Source organism: Myotis yumanensis, unplaced genomic scaffold (genome assembly GCF_028538775.1).
Source record: "Myotis yumanensis isolate MYYU_CA2020_CCGP unplaced genomic scaffold, mMyoYum1.0.hap1 SCAF_19, whole genome shotgun sequence".
In the NCBI taxonomy this organism is placed as follows: Eukaryota; Metazoa; Chordata; class Mammalia; order Chiroptera; family Vespertilionidae; genus Myotis; species Myotis yumanensis.
This window is the reverse complement of record NW_027223770.1, coordinates 14,894,236-14,914,779: the sequence shown is the minus strand read 5'-3', so window position 1 is coordinate 14,914,779 and position 20,544 is coordinate 14,894,236. Positions and strand designations below refer to the sequence as shown.

Here is a 20,544-nt window from a genome sequence, read left to right as displayed (position 1 = left end):
CTTCTTTCTGCCCCAGCCTTGGGTAGGGGTGATATCCTTGACTCCATGAAGAGTCATAACTGTTCCCTACTCAAAAGAGTAAGGACCCTTGGCAGATGTTGGGAAGGCCTTCAACTTATTTTTGTGAGGTTTGCACACCTCAATAAAAATGTTTATAGGTCGGAGAGATTCTGAAGTAGAAACACTTTCCCTGGAACTCTGCTTTAAAGCTTTACTATCTTTCTTTAGGGGTTCGATTTTGCAATGACTGTGAAATTTTTGACGGCCAGAACTGCAACCGAGAAATGAAAAATTGCTGGAAGATTCATACACCGTTTCAAAACAGGAGTTGTCGCACAGATCACTTTTACTTTTATGATCGCCTTACAGGTAAGTGAGGGTTAGAGAGGGACACAAAATATTACCAGTGGTGCCCACAATTCTTGGAGTCAAGGTATGGCTGGAGACCAGGAGAGAATGGGAAGAGTGGGATTCGCCATACACAGACTTGGGGTGAAGACTGTGTGGGAGGCAGAAGTCTTTGGCTGATTCTGAGACATAGATGAGATGCAGACATAGCCCTGGATTCATTCCAGACTACCTACAGAAAACTGACAAGGTTCTGGAGAGAAGTCATTGCTAGGAAGATAGCGAGAGGAAGCAAGGTGATCATGTTTGCTTTTCTTCTCTTTAGGGAGATACCTGTATCGTTATACAACGCTATCATGTGAAACTTGTGAAGAGGGAATGTTCCAGGTATTCCATGATCTCCTGAGAGAAACATATTGCTGTACAGATGATGACAGGTGCAATGACCCTAATGATATACCAGACATTACAAGGGAATATGAGTCACATGACGTAGACAGAATTGTTAAAAAATAAAATAATTAAGTTTTAAACCACATCTCTCAGCAAACTTTGCCCTTCCCCTATCCGATGGCAACATTATCTTACATTTTCTCAAACCCCAGACCCCACTCTTTCCTCTTAAGCCAGTAGATCTACCTATGGAACCACTATGTTTCCTGTGTCAGTGTTTCCAGTAACAGGAATCCCATCTCTACTTTCTGGTTGGATTCCACTGTCTTTACCACCTGATAGCTCCTGGCAATCTTTACTTGCCCTTAAGTTCTAACCCAGGGGTCCTCAAACTACGGCCCGCAGGCCACATGCAAATACAAATATTGTATTTGTTCCCGTTTTGTTTGTTTTTTACTTCAAAATAAGGTATGTGCAGTGTGCATAGGAATTTGTTCATAGCTTTTTTTTTAAACTATAGTCCGGCCCTCCAACGGGACAGTGAACTGGCCCCCTGTTTAAAAAGTTTGAGGACCCCTGTTCTAAAGTCAGAGTTCTAACGTTTTTGGCAAAGGGAACAAAGTATTTTTCTGGTAGAGCTTCTGAAGGAAGAAAGCGACTGGATAGAAATTGGGACAAGAAATCACAGGAGATTTTAGAACTATTTGGGAGGACAGTAAAAGAGGTATTTGGTGAGGACTGGGAAGGGTTTGTATTAAGCAGGCGCTTGAAAAAGTCAATGTGAAATTAGAAAATTCTGTCTTCTGTGAAAGCAATAGTCAGCGTACCAAATATGAGAGGCTTAGTGTCTGCCACTATTTTGGGAAACTATGCCAATCACACCTACTTGTGTCCACATACACTTTGATTGCCATGTTTCTGGTCATCTTATCTTGCTCTCATGGCCAAAGCCAAGTATATCAGGATGGGCACTTGGCAGAGTATTGGCCAATTACTCTGTCTCTGGGCTTGTGGGGCATACTCTAGCACTTATAAAAATCAATTTAAAAATATTTAACAAAATATCAGCCAATAGCAGATTAAAGGATGATATAGAATTGATCAGTGATCTTTGTTGAGTAAAAAAATCACTGCAAAACTCAATGGCTTAAAATAATAAGCAATGAGCCCTAGCTGGTTTGGCTCAACGGATAGAGTGTCAGCCTGCGGACTGAAGGGTCCCAGGTTCGCTTCTGGTCAAGGGCACGTGCCCGAGTTGTGGGCCCGATCCCTAGTTGGGAGTGTGCAGGAGGCAGCCAATCAATGATTCACTCTCTCTCCCTCTCCCTTCCTTTCTGAAATCAATAAAAATATATTTTAAAAATAATAATAATAATAAGCAATTATTTTCTGTGTCTGAAGAATTCAAATGTTTTATGTAGGGAGTGACTATAGGGTTAAGCCTCAGAGTGACTATAGGGTTAAGCCCCCGACTGACCTGTTGACAAAGCCACAAACAAGTCCCAGCTTAGAGGGCATAGCCCTCTTAGCATAATTAAGCTTGACCTTATAACACTCCCTAGATCCTATGTGGGTAGTTAATGGACTGTGGGAGGTGCAGCAAGTGCTGCCAAAACAAGTGAAGCTCACAAGAACATTGTAACTATGGTGACCACTACCTTGTTTACCTCTGAATATAAAATAAAGCATCAGCTTGCAGTCTGGATCTCTCTCTCTCTCTCTCTCTCTCTCTCTCTGTAGCCTCAGGCAGGCACAGGAGATCCACCTAGACCCAGCTTATTCTCTTTGTCTGCCTTTTCTTTAATCCTTCGCCGCCCCTCCTCAGGCTCACTGAACCCTTGGCTCTGCCGGCCTGGCACAGTTTTACAAGTGCTCACCTGGGCAGTTCTGCTAAACTCAGTCAGAGCAGACTCATTCATACATCTAGTGGATAGCTAGAGTTTGGTTGGTTTAGGCTGGCCTTGAGTAGAGTGACTCAGCTCTGCTCTGCAAGCTTATCTTCTCCTTGGACCCATGGACTAGCTTAGATATATCTTACTCGTGGCAATGGCAGAAGCAAAGAGAGCAAGATCCAAGCTCATTGTACATCAAACTCTGCTTACATTAAGTTTGCTAACACCACAGTGGTCAAAGCAAGTTATATGGCCAATGCTAGAGGTAGCAGGCTGGACAGGTCACCCCATCTATAATGGCAATACATTGAAAAATTATAGGTCAAAGGATGTAGACAAAAGGAAAGGTGAAGAATTGGGGCCAGATGATGCAATATACCATACATCATTGCCAAGTGAGTTTTATTTTAGGGATACAAGATTGGTTCAGTGTAAAAAATATAAATTATAATAACTTAGAAAAGTCAGATGATTATTTCCATAGAAAACAAGGAGTCATTTGACAAGATTTAACATCCAGTCATATAAAAAACAAAAGTGGAATTGATAAATGTGTATTTAACATAATAAAATGATCTATAGTTTAGTCTCAAAAGCCAGTATTTACTTAATGGGGAAATACTAGGTTTCATGCTAAAATAAGGGATAAGACAATGATGTTCAGTATCTCTACAGCTAATTAATATATTAGAAGACTAACGTGTCCATACTACTCAAAGCAATCTATAGATTTAATGCAATTCCTATCAAGATACCCATAGTGTATTTTACAGAACTAGGACAAATATTCCAAAAAAAGGATATGGAACCACAAAAGACCCTGAGTAGGCACAGAAGTCTTGAGAAAGAAAAACAAAGTTGGAGGAATCCTGATACCTGATATCAAATTATACTACAAGGCCATATTAATAAAAACAGCATGGTACTGGCATGAAAACAGAAATGTAGATCAATGGAACAAAACAGAACGCCCAGAAGTAAACCCATGCTTTTATGGTCAATTAATATTTGACAAAGGAGGCAAGAAGATAAAATGGGGTAAAAACGGTATATTCATTAAGTGGTATTGGGGAAATTGGACAGATACGTAAAAAAGAAGAAGAAACTAGACCACCTTTTTATACCATGTACAAGAATAAACTCAAAATGAATTAAAGACTTAAATATAAGACTTGAAAACATAAAAATCCTAGAAGAAAACATCGGCAGTAAAATCTCGAACATTTCTCCTAACAAGGATATATTTACTTCACCAAGAGAAACAAAAGAAAAAAATAAACTACATCAAACTAAAAAGTTTTTGCACAGCAAAGAAAACCATCAACACAATGAAAAGACAACCCACTGTATAGGATAACATATTTCCCAATGATACCTTCTATGAGATATTAATATATAAAAGTTATAAAGAACTCAACACCAAAATACCAAAAAAAATAATTTAAAAAATGGGCAGAACCCGGCTGGCGTGGCTCAGTGGTTGAGCATCAACTTATGAACCAGGAGATCACAGTTCGATTCCCGGACAGGGCACATGCCCGGGGTTGCAGGCTTGATCCCCAGTGTGGGGCCTGCAGGAAGCAGCTGATAAATGATTCTCTCTCATCATTGGTGTTTCTATCTCTCTCTCCCTAGATCCTATCTGGGTAGTTAATGGACTGTGGGAAGTGCAGCAAGTGCTGCCAAAACAAGTGAAGCTCACAAGAACATTATAACTATGGTGACCACTACCTTGTTTACCTCTGAATATAAAATAGACACTTCTCCAAAGAGGATATACAGATGGTCAATAGACATATGAAAAGATGCTCAACGTCACTAATCATCGGAGAAATGAAAATTGAAACCACAAAGAGATATCACCTCACACCTGTCAGAATGGCTATCATCAATAAATCAACAAACAACAATCTTTAGCAAGGATGTGGAGAAAAGCCCAGATTTGGAAGCAGCCCAAGTGGATAAGTGGGTAAAACAGGTGTGGTACAGCCCTGGCCAGTGTGGCTCAGTTGTTTGAAGCATCCTCCTCTACACTGAAAGGTTGTGGGTTCGATTCCTAGTCAGGGAACATACCTGGGTTGTGGGTTTGATCCCCAGTTGGGACATGTATGAGAGGCAACCAGTCAATGTTTCTCTTTCACATTAATGTTTTTCTCTCTCCCAGCCTCTCTCTCTAAAATCAATAAACATATCTTTGGGAGAGATTAAAATAAACAGCTGTGGTACAGTTACACAGTAGAATACTACTCAGCTGTAAAAAAGAAGGAAATCTTACCCTTTATGACAGCATGGATGGACCTGGATAATATTATACTAAATGAAATAAGCCAAGTACCATATGATTTCACTTATATGTGGAATCTAATGAACAAAATAAACAAACAAAATAGAAACAGACTCATAGATACAGAGAACAAACTGACAGCTGTCAGAGGGTAGGGAGGTTGGAAGACTAAGGTAAAAACAGTGAAAGGATTAAGCAAAAAAAACCACAAAAATTCATAGGCACAGACAACAGTATGATGATTATCAGAGAAAAGGAGGGGGGTTAGAAGAAGGTAAAGGTTGATAAATGATGATGAATGAAGACTTGACTTTGGGTGGTAAGCACACAATCCTATATAATAAAAGGGTAATATGCAAATCGACCAAACAGCGGAACAACCAGTCGCTATGATGCACACTGACCACCAGGGGGAAGACGTTCAATGCAGGAGCTGCGCCCTGGTCATCAGTGGGCTCCCACAGGAGGGCTGATGGCTGGCAAGTGCAGAAGTGGTGACAGGAGAGGCTAAAGCTGTCAATCGGACATCCCCTGAGGGCTCCCTGACTGCTAAAGGCCACAGGCCAGGCTGAGGGGACTTCCCCCCGCCCCTGACCACCCCCCCCCCCCCAAGTGTACAAATGTCGTGCACTGGGCCTCTAGTATAATATATAGATTTGTACTAGTATAATATATAGATTTGTATTATAGAATTGTACTCTTGAAACCTATATAATTTTATTAACCAATGTCACCCCAATAAAGTCAATAAATTTTTTTAAAAGATTAGCCAATGCAGTTAGACAAAATAAAGCAATTAAAGGACTTAACACTTGAAAGGGAGAGTCAAAACTAAGTTATTTTGCAAATTAAAGGGTATGTACCAGATGAAACCAAATGAATCAATAAAAAAACTAATATTAGTAATAAGAGGATTTATTAAAGTAATGAGACATAAAATTAATATTCAGTTACCAATTGCCTTTGCATGTACCATAACCACTTAGTATGTACAATGGAATGTCTCATAGATAGCAGAAAAAAATCCGTAAAAGCTGGAGACACTGGGAAGGATGGCATGAATTAACAAGAGCTGGGCTACTTCCAGGATGGACCAAGCAGGAAACATGGATAGGCAAAGTATGAAGAGGGAGAAACATCAATAACATTCTATAGCGAGGCCTCGGGATGGCAAATATCTTAGCGATTCATGTTACAATAATCAGACCTGCAGCAGTGATGAATGTAAGTCATATTGTTGTAATTAAATGTCAAGTTTCTGCAGAACTTCTGACACACCATATATGATAACTGGAGTTCATATTCTGCAATAAAGAAGGAACATAGAAAATAAGCCAGTGATCTAAGTTCTCAGAAGACAAGTCAAGCCTGGCACTAGCCCAGCCTGTGGAAACATAATTGGGCATCAGGGTCTGGTTAGGGATGGCTTCCCGGCACACACTTCCCAAGAGGCCCTGGACAGGTGGTGTAGAGGTCACTGGCCCTTGATGGGGTTGTTGCTTGAGCTCCCTGACGACTCTCAGCTCTTCGTGAAGCTGCTTCATTCCTCTTTCCCTCAAAGATTAGCAACTAGCGCTTTAGTGTCTTCAGAGTTGGAGTGAGTTTGGTCAGTTTTATTGGGAATATAGAATCGCCATCTTCTTCCTCCTGTCTCATTGTCCCAAATCATCATCTCTGTGTGCACTGGGACCCCAGCTAGGTGCGTCTGCACTTTGGTTCCTCTCTTAGCTTGGCCTTAGTCTGAGATATACAGCTGCTGAAGTACTCTCCCAAGAATGTTCTAAGAATCTCACAGCAACCCCCCCCCCCCCCAACCCCGGCCCTCCAACTTACCCTTGTAGATATTTAAGAGCATGCATGTCTCACTCTTCTGAGCAAGACAAACACCAAAGCCCCTTCTACAACGATCTGAGTTCATGTGAAGGTGGCACGTTACGCACTTCAGCGGTGTCACTACTGGAGAGTACAGAGCTGGTGTGAGGCCAAGGGGAGGCATGAACTTAGAAGGAGCTAGATATCTATAGGTCCCGGGGAGCAGGCAGGGGTTGCACAGGCTATGGGAGGTGGATGAAGAGCGGGTGGCATCAGGTATTAAACAGAGCTCTCAACTCCACATCTCAGAGCAAATGCTGTTAAGAGAATAAAAGGATTCTGGCCCCAACTTAAGCAATCTAACCTGGGTAACTGAGCAAAGATGAGCCTTCATGGCATTGCCTTTTCTAGCTTAAAAATGGTTTGCCCTGGCCAGTTTTCCTCAGTGGTTAGAGCATTGACCCAAGGACCAAAGATGCCTCAGGTTCCACCCGCAGTCAAAGGCACGCTCCTCGGTTGCAGGTTCAATCCCCGACCATGGTGGGGGCGCGAGTGGGAGGCAACCAATCGATGTGTCTCTCTCATGTTGATGTTTCTCTCTCTACCTCCCCCTTCCTTTCCACTCTCTCTAAAAACCAATGGAAAAAATATCCTCATTCGTCCAGTGAGGATTTAAAAAAAAAAAGGTTTGATTACTGCTGGCCTGGCCTATTTCACAGCACTGCCGATAGACAGGAGCGCGCTCATGAGGCTGAACACTTTAAAACAGTTCACCCCAGCTAGTGCTCCTATGCTGGGATTTCTGACATTCGCTGCTTAGGTATGGTTAGGTGAGATACTCTGTTATTTTGAAATTCAAACTGAATCTTTGGGAAGGTTTCATGAATTATAGCATAGTCAGTGACGTTTTACGGCAGTGGTTCTCAACGGCAGTGGTTCTCAACCTTCCTAATGCCGAGACCCTTTAGTACAGTTCCTCATGTTGTGGTGACCCCCAGCCATAAAATTGTTTTCGTTGCTACTTCATAACTGTAATTTTGCTACTGTTATGAATCGTCATGTAAATATCTGATATGCAGGATGTATTTTCATTCTTACAAATTGAACAGAATTAAAGCATAGTGGTTAATCACAAAACAATATGTAATTATATGTGTTTTCTTATGGTCTTAGGCGACCCCTGTGAAAGGGTCGTTCGACCCCCAAAGGGGTCGCGACCCACAGGTTGAGAACTTCTGCTTTAGGGGATACTTTGTGGGGTGAGCTAACCAAATACAGGTTTAACTTTTTAAAACACCTCTCCCTGGGACACCTCCATGAGAAAAGAAAGTAGTATTTATTGAGCATCTCATTTGGGCCATGTTCTCTCAACTTGTATCTGATTTAATGCTCACAAAAGCCTGGTGAGTCGGTATTTCCCCCATTTCTCAGATGAGCAACCAAAAGTACAAAAAATTTAAGACGGTGACTGAACCATATTTTTTCATCTGACTGATACCAGAGCACCCAGCATTTGCTCTCCTAAGAAGGGATGCCCTTGTGAATAGCAAGGATGTCCCAAGGAAACTCTTGTTAGGATTTTGGATTATGGGGAACAGTAGGGAAAGAGAGAGGGAGCCGTGTGAAGGGGCAGCCATTGAGTTTTGAGCCCCTGATGGGGAATGGCAGAACGTTGAAAAGCTCAGAAAGTTATGCCCAGCCGGCATGGCTCAGGGCTTGAGCGTCGACCTATGAACCAGGAGGTCACGGTTTGATTCCTGATCAGGGCACATGCCCGGGGTTGCAGACTCAATTCCCAGAGGAGGACGTGCAGGAGGCAGCTGATCAATGATTCCCTCTCATCATTGATGTTTCTATCTCTCTCTCTCTCTCTCTCTGCCCCTCTCTCTCTCTCTGGAATCTGTTAAAAACTCTATTTTTAAAAAAGAAATGTTCAGAAACTTGGAAGCAAAGGGAGTTTTGAAGGCTAAGCTCCTCTCCTTCATAAATAAACTCAAGGCTCAGCCCTGCGTGGATATCTGTTACAGAGGCGGGGTGGCTTCCTAAGTCCCATCTCTGGAGCCCACTCCTCAGGTGTGTGACTCACCCTCAATGCAGCAGAAGAGGGAGAAGACCAACAAGAAGTGTTTGTCCATCCTGACGCGGGAGAAAAGAAGCCAGGGCCTGCCAGGCCAGGTCCCCAGGCTACAGGGAGGAAACTTCCTTCATCTCAGGGCAGGGATCATTCATGCAGAAGGGAACCAATCACACAAGGTTTCCACGGGGAGCTCAACTTCATTTTTCTCCACCCCACCGCAAAGAATAATGATCACTGATAAATGCTGGGCTTTCCACTAAACCAACTTTGTTTTTTCATATAACCATCATAGTCATTATTATTAGCATTATAGTTACAATGTTATAACTCTTGTTCTGATTTCCCACAGGAAGAAACTGAGCCAAGGTTAGTATCTGACCCAAGGCCACATATCTAGTGACTGATAGTGCCAGTCCTCAAAGCAAGACTTTCTGGTTCATAGACCCTATCTGGTCTCTCGATTCCCTGCCTCTTGGAGATTTAGTCATACATTCAACAAACATTTTATGACCGATTTATGTGCCAGACACACTTCCATGTAGGCGAGCAGAGGCGTGCATAACTCAGAAAAGCTCACCTAGCTCCTTACCTTGCGGGTGAAAAACAGGAACATCAGATGAAAAGATGTATCATCTATGACCAAATTGGGTCTTCAACCTAGAACTTGTGATTCGCAGCCCAGAATTCCTTCACCTTCCCAGAAATCCATGCTCCCTGGCCAGGGACTGTGAAATTTGTAGGGCTATGAAATCCCCCCTAGAATGATACAACTTGAACTTAAGCAAATGTATATTGTGAGTCTGGCCAGTTTTGTCCATGATGTAGGTATCTATCTTTATGAAAGTTAACTCAGTTGCCCTAATCGGTTTGGCTCAGTGGATAGAGCGTTGGCCTGCAGACTGAAAGGTCCCAGGTTCCATTCCGGTCAAGGGCATGTACCTGGGTTGCGGGCACATCCCCAGTAGGAGGTGTGCAGGAGGCAGCTGATCGATGTTTCTCTCTCATTGATGTTTCTAACTCTCTATCCCTCTCCCTTCCTCTCTGGAAAAATAAATCAATAAAATATATTTTAAAAAAAGAAAGAAAGTTAACTCAGTTAAGGTTAACCAGGGGTCAAGCAGTGGAAAACGATGACCAGCCGTGGCTTTCTAAAGCTAAGCCTGTCAGTCAGTGAGCTGATGGGACTTTGGCTAGAGATCCCAAGAATCTTCCATACTGAGCTAACTCAATGACATGCTCTTTAGTTGTAGGAACAGTATGTCCAATAAAACGTATCAAGCCTGACATTTTGAGACATCAGGCATAGGTTGCATGAAATAAGGTCTGAGCTCACATGCCCCCAAATTTACAATCATCCTTGCCTGGGACGAGAGCCAGATAGGCTTTAGATATGAGGGAATTGGGTCTGGGGAAAAAAATTGATTCTAGAATGGAGAGAAAGATTGTGAGGTCTTTTCTCCACTCTGCCATATTTCTGGTGAGGATGTTACAAACTGGATGGAATGTCTCAGGACTTTCCAAAGGATTAGCAAGCAGGCAAACCCGTGAGCCTTTGGTGCCTGGGTCGATAAGGTTATCAGGGCATTTCCTTTGTTACTTGTTTTCTCTGCTTTGTCTGTTTAAAGACAATGACTCTAGAACAGTGGTTCTCAACCTTCCCAACGCCGCGACCCTTTAATACAGTCCCTCATGTTGTGGTGACCCCCAATTTCATTGTTACAAATTGAACATAATTAAAGCATAGTGATTCGTCACAAAAACAATATGTCATTATATATGTGTTTTCCGATGGTCTTAGGCGACCCCTGTGAAAGGGTCGTTCGACCCCCAAAGGGGTCGCGACCCACAGGTTGAGAACTGCTGCTCTAGAACCATAGCCAAGGAAGTGTTTACAGTTCCCATTCTTCTTCCTTCAAGGCTCCCTATGGCAGATGCTTTCTGAAAGGCTCATTGAGTTTTGAATCTCTTTTCTGCTGTATTATTTCCAGGGAGGATTATGGAATTTTGCAACTCCACCCAGGCACTGGGATCCTTTGACCTGCTCTGCATTCTCCCACAGTAACTCATCCATCCAAGTTCCTCTTAAAAACAATGTTGTTCTCCAGTTAGCATGGAGTAGGGGAGAATAGGTATGAGAACCTATTAGGAGAGGCAATGTGGTATAATAGAAATAGCATTTTCCTCGGAGTCTGGAGACCTGTGGCTGACTGCAGTGCAACTCATGGTGTCTCTACCGAGCCACTTATCTATGAAGTGGGATTTCGAGCGTTTTTAGGATCATTTACAACTTTAACATTCTATGGCTCTATGACGTACATCATGAGGATGGGTACCAATTCTGTTATTTTGACCTAGCACTCTGCTTCGCACACGGTGATGAGCTGAACATATGGTGACTGAGTGCAGAAGTGAACGGATGAAGGTGTCCATCTCACCTGATTCCAGTCTCCATAACTGAGAGAGTCAGTGGGGCACAGCGCCCAGATGAATGCACTCCCATGCGAAGAAGCTGCCACTCAGCATGGATGCCGTTCGCCCTGCTCTGGGGAGATGAAAGCAGAACATCGTGTCCTTGTGTTCATGGTCTCTCTTGGCATCAGGATGGGGGCTGAGATCTTGGTGATACCACAGATGAGCAACCTGCTAATCTGAGTTTCTAAAAAGAGAGCTTGGTTTGAAAAGGTTGGCACATTTCTTTTTTTTTTCTTTTTTAATATGCTTTTATTGATTTCAGAGAGAAAGGGAGTGGGAGAGAGAGGTAGAAACATCAATGATGAGAGAGAATCATCGATCAGCTGCCTCCTGCTGGGGGATCCCCTACTGGGGATCGAGCCCACAACCTAGGCATGTGCCCTGACCGGGAATTGAACCTTGACTTCCTGGTACATAGGTCGACGCTCAACCACTGAGCCAGACCAGCTGGGCTGTCATGTCTCTTCAGCTTCCTTTAAACTGGAATATTTCTACAGCCTGTCCTTGTCTTTCGTGATGTGATATATATATATTAAACAGTCCTCCCTCTTTTAAAATGCAGCATTCATCATTCATTTGGGGGGTGTTTGATAATTCCTCATGATTAGAGTTAGATGGTCCATTCTGGGCTGAAGTACTGCATGGGTGCTATTGTGTTCTTCTTTGTATCATATTTAGAGGCACACAATGTCTATCTGTTCTTCACTGAGGATGTAAAAATACATTACATTTTATTTTTTAAAAATTATCATAGCTTTATTGAGTTATAATTGACCTCCAAAAACTGCACTAATTTAGACTGTACGGTATAACAATATTTGGCATGTTCATAATTGTGACACCATACCAAAACCAAGATGGCCAAAAGGCCCAGGACAGTCCAACTGGTTTTCATGATTGCCTTTGTAAACTTCCTAAGTAACACAACGCTTCACTTTGAAGTGTCAAGATGCATGCCGCCTACTATCTCAGGACTCTAGCTGGAATGTAAAAAGAGCTTCTTTTTTACATCCTTATTTTAGTTTCCCCAAAATCAATCTGATAACCGGGTTGCTACGTGAAAAATGGACTAGAAGGATGCCTGAGAGGATGTGGAAAAATCATTATTCACTTGTTCCACAAATACAGTATTTATGGGGTGTCTCCTCTGTGGGGAGCGTCCAGATGCTGGGAGTGCAGCGGTCAATGAAACCAAACCCCTGCTTTGTTCTAGTAGAGGAGTCAAGCAAGTCACCAAATAGATACGTACAGTCAGGTAGTGAGAAATTCCTTCCTACACGATTAGGACACAGTGAACTCAGCAGCAAGACCAATGCATGGTCCCCCTTTTTTTACCACATGCCATCACCTCCAACAACATGCACCTCTGTGCCTTGGTTTCCTGCTTACCCATATCACTGCAACCGCATGACCTGCTCCCATCACAGTGTGTCAGGTCTTTTGACAGCTCTGTACTTTGACATATGCTGTTCTTTTGGGTGCCTGTCCCTACTCACTTCTTAAAAAAAAAAAGTTTTGATTGATTTTAGTGAGAGAGAGAGAGAGAGAGAGAAACATCAATGTGAGAGAGAAACATCCATCGGCTGCCTCCTGTATGTCCCCTACAGGGGACTGAGCCCACAGCCCAGGCATGTGCCCTGTCTGGAATTGATCTGGAGACCTTTTGGTGCATGGGACCACACCCAACCAACTGAGCCACATCAGCCAGGGCCCTACTCACCTGTTTTAGCTAGCACATTGATAGCCCGAAAAGTCCTGTCCAACCACTTCTTTTTCTGGGAAACCTTCCCTGGTTAGACAGTCAAATTGGAGTGTCCCTCATCTCAGCCCTCATAAACAGCCTTGCTTGATGTACCTGTGGTCCCTAAAACAAAGCTTTAATGTCTGTGAGACCACTAACTTGTGTCCTAGTTCGCTGATCTTTTCTTCCTGTGATATTGTCATTTGGTCTGTATTTTGTAATTATTTAATTACAAAACCAATCACCTGAAAGCAAACCAGACAAATTTCAGGTTGGCTTACCTTTTCCCTGATGTCTCCCTCCCCTACACCACAGAAGGGGCACCCCAATGCTCCCGCACATGCAGACTACACCTGGAATCCTGAGCTTATTAGGTGAGACAAAAAAAAAAGTCTGCGATTATTCTAAAGAGAACAACTAGGTTAGTGAAAATAGCTAAAAGGAACTAAGATGTCCAAATCCTGTCTTGATATATTTGAAAGGTTAAAATGTGAAAGAGAAATTTGACTTTATTGCATAGCTCAATGTATACTAGAGGCCTGATGCAAGAAATTCGTCACAGCTTCGTCCGGAAAGTTGTTCAGCTGTCTGGTCTAATTAGCATATTATGCTTTTATTATTATAGATGTTGGCTCATTGTTGAAGAGAATTTTAAACTAGATGCCTTAGGGGTAGTGAGACTCCGGTGGGTGGTTTTGTTCTGGGAACATCGAGGTACTGTCCGTCTCGGAATTTTTATGATTCTATAATTTAGAAGAAGTGCCCAAGGACAGATCACTGGAGGAGATTAACCAGCACGTTCCTCAGGAAAGTGCACACGACCCAAGTCCAAGGATGTTTGCTCTGTTTTTGCTGGGCCTGGTCTCTCTGATCTGCACCAATAATGGTAAGTCCTGAAAACAGAGGGGCACTGGTTGTTGCTTAGGAGATGGGTGACATGGGGCGGGGGGCGGGGGTGGATTTCCAGAATTGGCTTTGGGACTTGGGCAGATTTATGTGAAATTATTTCAAGGAATACTTTTCTTCTTTTCACAGGTGATCTTCAGGGGTATTTCATAGGTACGACCGTGCCTAGTCTGAAGTCCTTGGTAAACAGGTCTTTTGTGACGTGTTTAGAAGTAAACCTCCCCTCCATCTGCAGAGAGGGCTAGAAAACATTCTTGCTATAGAGTCCTAGGATTTTTCTCTTCTCCCAGACCAATTTAGTCCACTCCAGACCAATTTCGTCTATTCCTTTCCGTAAGGAGACTAAAATCCCCTTTGTTACTCCCTTTTCCTCCTTACTGGACAAAAGTCATCTAGATTTTGACTTGACAAGGGGCTAAATCTTTGGGGTGGGCGCATAGATAAATTTTATAGGGACTCTGACCTTTTGAAATCATACGCAACATTTGATGTATGTCTGTACGTGTTAGCTTTCACGGAGATTATTGAAGGATTCGATGGCCTGAGGAAGAGTAGGAGCCATGAGGCAACAGTACATTCCTGTAGAGAAGCCCCCCAGCCTGGAGAACCCTCTGCTGAGTACGTTCTGCTTAAGCACCTCTTTCTGTGTCTGGCAGAGCCTTCCGTACTATGTTATAAATGTAAGAAATTTCATCTTGGGTTATGCTATGACATCATGGACTCCTGCACCCTGAAGTTCCAGCAGTCCTGTGCCATCGAGAACATATACATCCTCACAAAAAAAGGTAGTGTGGGGTGCAGTGTGACTGAGAAAGACCCACCTCCCCCTCCCCCCCCTTGGACACTCGCTGTTCTTTTGCCCTCCCTCAGAGGGTGTGAGAGAATGGGCTGGGGAAGGAAGGGGTGAACCTCTAGAGGGGATGGCAAATGCCCCTGGGGCACCTAGACACATCCATTATTGGTTTTCCCGAAGACAGCAGTGAGTGACGAAGCAGCAGATGTGCCTTCTTGGTTAGGGAATGAAATACATGATCTGGGTCAGTAGTTAGGAGACTCAGCTTGGTGGCTCATCCGGGCTCAGGGAAAAATTAGTGAGGCTCTGAAGAGAGGTGGTTCCTAGGAATACGGTAGGAGGAAACAACGTCATTACAGTGGCATTCCCTCTCTTCCACCTCCTCAGGGCAGAGTATATACTATTATTCAATACTGTCGTGTATGACCAACTGTGAGGACGTCAACTTCTTGGGTTTTGAGAAGAGGACAGAGCTCCTCTGTTGCGACCATAGTAACTATTGCAACCTCCCCGAGGGATCCTAGCTCTCTCCTGGGTTTGGGGTCATTCTTCAACTCCCCATTCCCTTTATTTCCTCCCCACAGACCTTATTTTGCTCTCCTCTTCGAACAATGGCAGCGAGTGAGAGAGCCAGCTGATAGTGAAAAGGGTAGCAGTCATAAGAAGAAGTAGAGGAGGGTAGCTGAGTCTCATTCACTATGAAGTGTCTAATGGAGATAAAAGAGGACTCACTCTAGCTTCCCAATATGCTGGCAATGTGAGCCACATCTTTCTCTGGTAGAGAGCTCTTTGGTGGTGGGGGTGAGGTGGTGGGGGGCGGAGTGTGTGGGAGGGGAGCAGGAATCAAGCTAGAACACCTGGGCAGGCATAGGGATAAAGCATCAAGGAAAATGTTTGAGGGCATTTCAGTTTGTGGACACTAAGATTTGAGAGACAGTTTGGTGTGAGTGCAGTTATGATGGCCCTACCTAGCCAGGTAATCAGGTAGCCATGTAGGGACTAAATTGAGAGTGGAGACCTTGCCCTAGCCGGTGGGGCTCAGTGGATAGAGTGCCTGCGGACTGAAGGGTCCCAGGTTTGATTCCAGTCAAGGACACATGCCCAGGTTGTAGGCTCGATCCCCAGTAGGGGGCGTACAGGAGGCAGCCAATCAATGATTCTCTCTCATCATTGATGTTTCTATCTCTCTCTCTCCTCCCTTCCTCTCCGAAATCAATAAAGATACATTTTTTTAACTTAAAAAAGAGAAAGGGCTTTTTCTTACCCATGAAGAAGACAGAGCCATGTGTTTGCAACCTGAAATGTATTTATTTAGGAAAGCATTCTCAAGAGGCCGTGGCAACAATGCCCCCTAGAGGTGGAGCCACAGAATTTCTAGATGAGTTCATTACAAAAGTCAGCGCTCCTGCAGCACCGGAATTCTACCCGGTAGATGCTCCATCTGATGTTGTTCACGTTCGCACAGTTCTTCAGGCAGCCCGAGAAGACCAACCACAGAGTACCGTCACCTGCAGGGGGGAGGAGAAACATCAGCACAGAGGCGCCTACCCAGAAACTTCTGTCCAGACCACCCTGGCACAGGAAAGCGACCTCGGGTCTTAGTGTAAGGCTGTGTTATTCAAATGGAGAGAATTGGAAGATGCTGCTGGCTGGAAGCTTCCCAGGCGGAAGGCAATGGCAGAGGAGTTGGGAGAGAGGGTTGGGGGTGGAGAAACAATGCCAGCAGCAATCCTGGGGTTGCCAAAGCGCCGCTTCCATCGAGAATCAGCACTGGTGTAAGTAAGACCGATAAATGCCAAGGGATCACTGAGCACGAAGGGTAGGCGATCGGAGAAGTCACGATGCTTAGTCTTACCCATTGAGGGCTATTTAACCGTTTGAGTCCCAAGCAGCGCGATCGCGCTGCTGAGATTTTATGTCGAGAAAACATACGATTCGTTTGAGTCCCAGGTGGTATTGAAAAAACACTGTCGAAGAATCCCAAACAGCGAAACCGCGCTTTCTCTAAATGAGTACGAAAAGACCCAAACAGCGTGATAGCGCTTGTTTTATTTTATGTCGAGAAATACCAAGCAGCGCGATTGCGCTGCTTGAGACTCAAACGGTTAAGCCAGTCGCTACTGCTGCTCGAAGCTCCTGTCTCCACAGCTGAAAACCACCCAGGAGGACTTGCAGGCAGAGAGAAAGACACGGAGCTGCCCTCCCCGCCCCACGCCCAGCTGCTCTCCAGCCAGTTGCCTCTCCCCTGCTCCCTTCGGGCTTCTCGAAATACTGGCTCTCTGGCTACAGACCCACCCCTTCCTTCATGGTCACCCTCATCTAGTTTCATTCTGCCATATGATGGGGGTGGAGGTACCAGCCACTCAGAGCTGAGATCGCCGGGAGTGAAAGGAGCCCCGCCTCTTTCCTCTGGCAGACACCTCCCTGTCTGCTTCCTTCGCCCCTCTTTCCTCCCCGCAACCCACAACTTACTTTTATAAATCCTCCCAATCGTGCAAGCCTCCTCCGGTGTGGCGTGACATATCCCCCTGCCTCTGTAGCATCTCTGCCCCGGAAACTTGATGTGGCACATCTTGCACTGGACAGTGTCTGTAATTTGGACCAGAGAGGAGGGAAGTGGAAGCGAGAGCAGCTCTGGCATGCCCTGGGAGGACCCACCTCCCCTTTCAGGCTGGGATTCGGCAGAGGTTAAGCCAAGACAGGCTGTGGGGCCTATGGTCTCAAGAGCCTTAGTCTGACAAATACAGGAGGGGAAAGACACAAACAGAGGAACAAAGCGAAGGCTGAGGCCACCAGCTCAGGTCCTCCTCATACTCACCAAAAAATTTGCTTTTTTCAATATAGAGGTGCTGCTGGTAAGTGCCTGCGCTGGCAAAGAGAAATGGAACGTGAAGCAAACCTGCCCTTTTCATCCTTGCCGGGCCCGGGGTCCATCCTCTCTCTAACCTGGAGCCACCTTAGGCCATGTCTGTCCCTCCGGAGCCTGAACACCTATCTCACGACCCCTCCGAGCTCCTTCCCCACTTGAATGCTCTTCACGTGTATGGGGCCTCTCAGACTCCCCTCCCCGTTCTTCCAGGACGCAGCGCAGATCAGGGGGAGACAGGGAAAGACACTTGTTTTTTTTTTTTTTTTTTAAACCTCACTCTCTTCTTTTTAACCCACCCTATGTGGCTTTTACCCACGTGTTGTCTGGAAGCTGACGATAGGAAAAAGCATCTGATAGCCATTAAGTAGTTACACTTTGGATTTGGCCCGCTAGTGCCTGGAACATCTTCCTTTCCACTTTCCCTCGTCCTTGTCCTTTATTAACTCGCCCTAAGCCTTGTCAGCTGCTGTTCATGTTAGGAAGTCAAACTTAAAACCAGCTCCCACCCCAGCCCCCTCCTGTGGGAATAGGTTGCCGGGTGTTCCAAGGCTGGGTCTATCTCTGGTTCCTTTCCATCCCCAAGGCCTGCCCTGCCCCTCTCATCTCCTCCCTCCTCTAACCTTCCCTCTCCCCCACTACTGATCCATTTCTACTCACCTGCATATTCTCTGTTCATAAGTGACCCAGATAGTACTGTTGGGGGAAGAGAGATACATTCTCTGCAGACCTTGTTTTAACAAGTCCCACCTCCCAGCTTCTGTGAAAATTCTCTCAATTCCTTATAACCCATCAATTTTTTCCTGGCGGGGGGGGGGGGGGGGGGGGGGGGGAGGGGGAGGGGGGAGGCACGGACAGAAGCTATGGCCTTGGTGAGATCCCAGGGACATGATGCCCTGAGGTGGAAGGCATGGCATTGGAATGGCAGTTTCTGGTGCCCCAGGGCTCCCCTAAGAGGACCTCTGTGGTGGGAACCCTGACCCATTCCAGGACCCTGCACACGTCTCTCCAACCGTCACCCCTGGGGCTCACCTCTGAAGCAGCAGAGCAGCACAGGGAGCCCCCGCAGGAGGGGCCTGTCCATTGTGGAGGGAGAGAGGAGTAGCTTAGGGCAGGAGCTGAGGTGCCTATTTATACACCTGCCAGGTGGGGCTTCCCCAGGAAGGGCTAGGGGCGGGGACACTGTGGAAGTCCTTCGGAGACTCTCCTGCCTCTAGGGACCAGTCATTTCCCTTTCGGCACATTTCGGGAGAGGGACAGACACATCCTGGCCCTGATTTATTTCAGTCCTGCCACTCAGGGTGTCCCATGTCATGTTCTACGACCTTTTCTTTCTTCCACACGGTGGAGAGTACAGGGTGGATCAGGGCTGGGCAGGTAGGACTCAGACATCCTCACCAAGGTGCTCATTAAAGCAAGGAGAGCATGAATGCAGATAACTGGAAGGCAGAATGGCCGATGCCTCTAGGGCAGTGGTTCTCAACCTTCTGGCCCTTTAAATACAGTTCCTCATGTTGTGACCCAACCATAAAATTATTTTCGTTGCTACTTCATGACTGTCATGTTGCTACTGTTTTGGGGTCTTACGCGACCCCCTGTGAAAGGGTCGGTCGTTCGACCGCCAAAGGGGTCGCGACCCACAGGTTGAGAACCGCTGCTCTAGGGAATGGGGAAGAGAAGGGGAGGGTTAGGCTCAGAGGCCCTGACAGAGGATTCTCCTGAGGGGCGTGGTCCCCCGCTGTCAGTCATCCTGGAATGAAGCAAACCCTAGGGTAGGAGATGAGAGTCGAGGAGGAAACTGCTTCCCACTCTGGGAGTTGATCCTCACCCAAGGAGATTTTTCCCATTCATTTTTAGAAAGACTGGAAAGGATGGCGGAAGAAGGAGAGAGAGAGAGACAGAGATGTGAGAGAGACACATCCATTATTGGTTGCCTCCTGCTCCTGCCCCAACCAGGGCCGGTGGTCAAACCCGAAACCCAGGTACATACCCTTGACCAGGAATCAAACCCATGACTCTTCAGTGTATGGGCAAACGCTCTAACCACTGACCCACCCCAGCCAGGGTGAGACGTAGACTTTTGTTAGAAGAGAGAAGGTTTGGATTACTTCTCCTGGAGGGCGGTCAGCTGGTCCTTCCCCCTGGCGGTCAGGCCGGGTATTAGTGGGTTTTCCCTGAAGTCTGAGAGGGACTATGCGTCCAGGTAGGTAGGTGGCTGAATGTCAAGGTCCCATGGAGGGACCGAGCCAGCGGATTTCAAGAACAGCCATAGCCAGGATCTTATTCTATGTTTTCTGTTAGCTTCCCTCAGTTATTCCTATGCCTTCGACAAACTATAATGGAAATCTCAACTTAGTCCCTGATGTTATTTGCCAGGAATTGAGGGTAAGGCCTGTGTCCATGCTTCGGGCAAAGCCATATAGGGGGAGAAACAACACCTGGAAGGAAGCAGATTGCACTAGGGCAGTGGTTGGCAAACTCATTGGTCAACAGAGCCAAATATCAACAGTACAACAATGGAAATTTGTTTTGAGAGCCAAATGTTTTAAACTTAAGCTATATAGGTAGGTACATTCAACTTTAAATTCACGGTCTTCGTCTTCCACTTTTCTTTGCTTCTTCTTTGTAGCCATCTCAAACAGGGCACCTCAAAAAATGTTTCATTTTATAGTAATAAAGCCACCAACACAAAAGAATTACAATTCTTAAATTGATGACAAAAATACCTGTAGGATTTGCAGCTGGTTGGAAAAATACAGGTAACTTTATGCTTCGAGTAGGTACTTTTGTCACCCGTGCTCGATTTGTGGACGCGACTAGCACTAACCACTGCACATGAGACTGCTGACTGACTGGCTCACTCAACTCGTGCATGAATCGAGAGCCTCTCCCTCTGCGTATTCCGCGGCCCGACCAACCGACCGACCGACACCCCCCACTTCTTCTAACGCCACTTCTTC

General features: G+C 45.4%; 3 protein-coding genes across 3 annotated transcripts; 1 reads left to right on the top strand and 2 right to left on the bottom strand.

Moving 5' to 3' along the window:
* Positions 1-6,096: 6,096 nt before the first annotated feature.
* On the bottom strand, positions 6,097-8,864 carry PATE3 (prostate and testis expressed 3). Its single transcript, XM_070400160.1, has 3 exons — positions 8,816-8,864; positions 6,751-6,873; positions 6,097-6,221 (listed from the first exon to the last, which is right to left on the bottom strand). Exons 1-3 carry the CDS (start codon positions 8,862-8,864, stop codon positions 6,097-6,099), a joined length of 297 nt encoding a protein of 98 aa, XP_070256261.1.
* Positions 8,865-13,853: 4,989 nt separating this feature from the next.
* On the top strand, positions 13,854-15,242 carry PATE2 (prostate and testis expressed 2). Its single transcript, XM_070399289.1, has 4 exons — positions 13,854-13,905; positions 14,055-14,078; positions 14,582-14,710; positions 15,106-15,242. The coding sequence occupies exons 1-4, from the start codon at positions 13,854-13,856 to the stop codon at positions 15,240-15,242; spliced, it is 342 nt and encodes a 113-aa protein (XP_070255390.1).
* Positions 15,243-16,092: 850 nt separating this feature from the next.
* PATE1 (prostate and testis expressed 1) lies at positions 16,093-18,668 on the bottom strand. Its single transcript, XM_070400158.1, has 3 exons — positions 18,617-18,668; positions 17,191-17,307; positions 16,093-16,226 (listed from the first exon to the last, which is right to left on the bottom strand). The coding sequence occupies exons 1-3, from the start codon at positions 18,666-18,668 to the stop codon at positions 16,093-16,095; spliced, it is 303 nt and encodes a 100-aa protein (XP_070256259.1).
* Between the last annotated feature and the right edge of the window lie 1,876 nt (positions 18,669-20,544).

Bases quoted from the DNA above. Each gene is read 5' to 3' on its own strand.
- PATE3 (XM_070400160.1), bottom strand. From the start codon at position 8,864: ATGGACAAACACTTCTTGTTGGTCTTCTCCCTCTTCTGCTGCATTGAG. The intron at 6,874-8,815 runs GTGAGTCACACA...TGTACTCTCCAG, and splicing joins CCTCTTCTGCTGCATTGAGG to TAGTGACACCGCTGAAGTGC. The intron at 6,222-6,750 runs GTAAGTTGGAGG...TCTTTATTGCAG, and splicing joins GCTCTTAAATATCTACAAGG to AATATGAACTCCAGTTATCA.
- PATE2 (XM_070399289.1), top strand. From the start codon at position 13,854: ATGTTTGCTCTGTTTTTGCTGGGCCTGGTCTCTCTGATCTGCACCAAT. The intron at 13,906-14,054 runs GTAAGTCCTGAA...TTCTTTTCACAG, and splicing joins TCTGATCTGCACCAATAATG to GTGATCTTCAGGGGTATTTC. The intron at 14,079-14,581 runs GTACGACCGTGC...TGTGTCTGGCAG, and splicing joins TCTTCAGGGGTATTTCATAG to AGCCTTCCGTACTATGTTAT.
- PATE1 (XM_070400158.1), bottom strand. From the start codon at position 18,668: ATGGACAGGCCCCTCCTGCGGGGGCTCCCTGTGCTGCTCTGCTGCTTC. The intron at 17,308-18,616 runs GTGAGCCCCAGG...TCCAAATTACAG, and splicing joins GCTGCTCTGCTGCTTCAGAG to ACACTGTCCAGTGCAAGATG. The intron at 16,227-17,190 runs GTAAGTTGTGGG...TCCCCCCTGCAG, and splicing joins GATTGGGAGGATTTATAAAA to GTGACGGTACTCTGTGGTTG.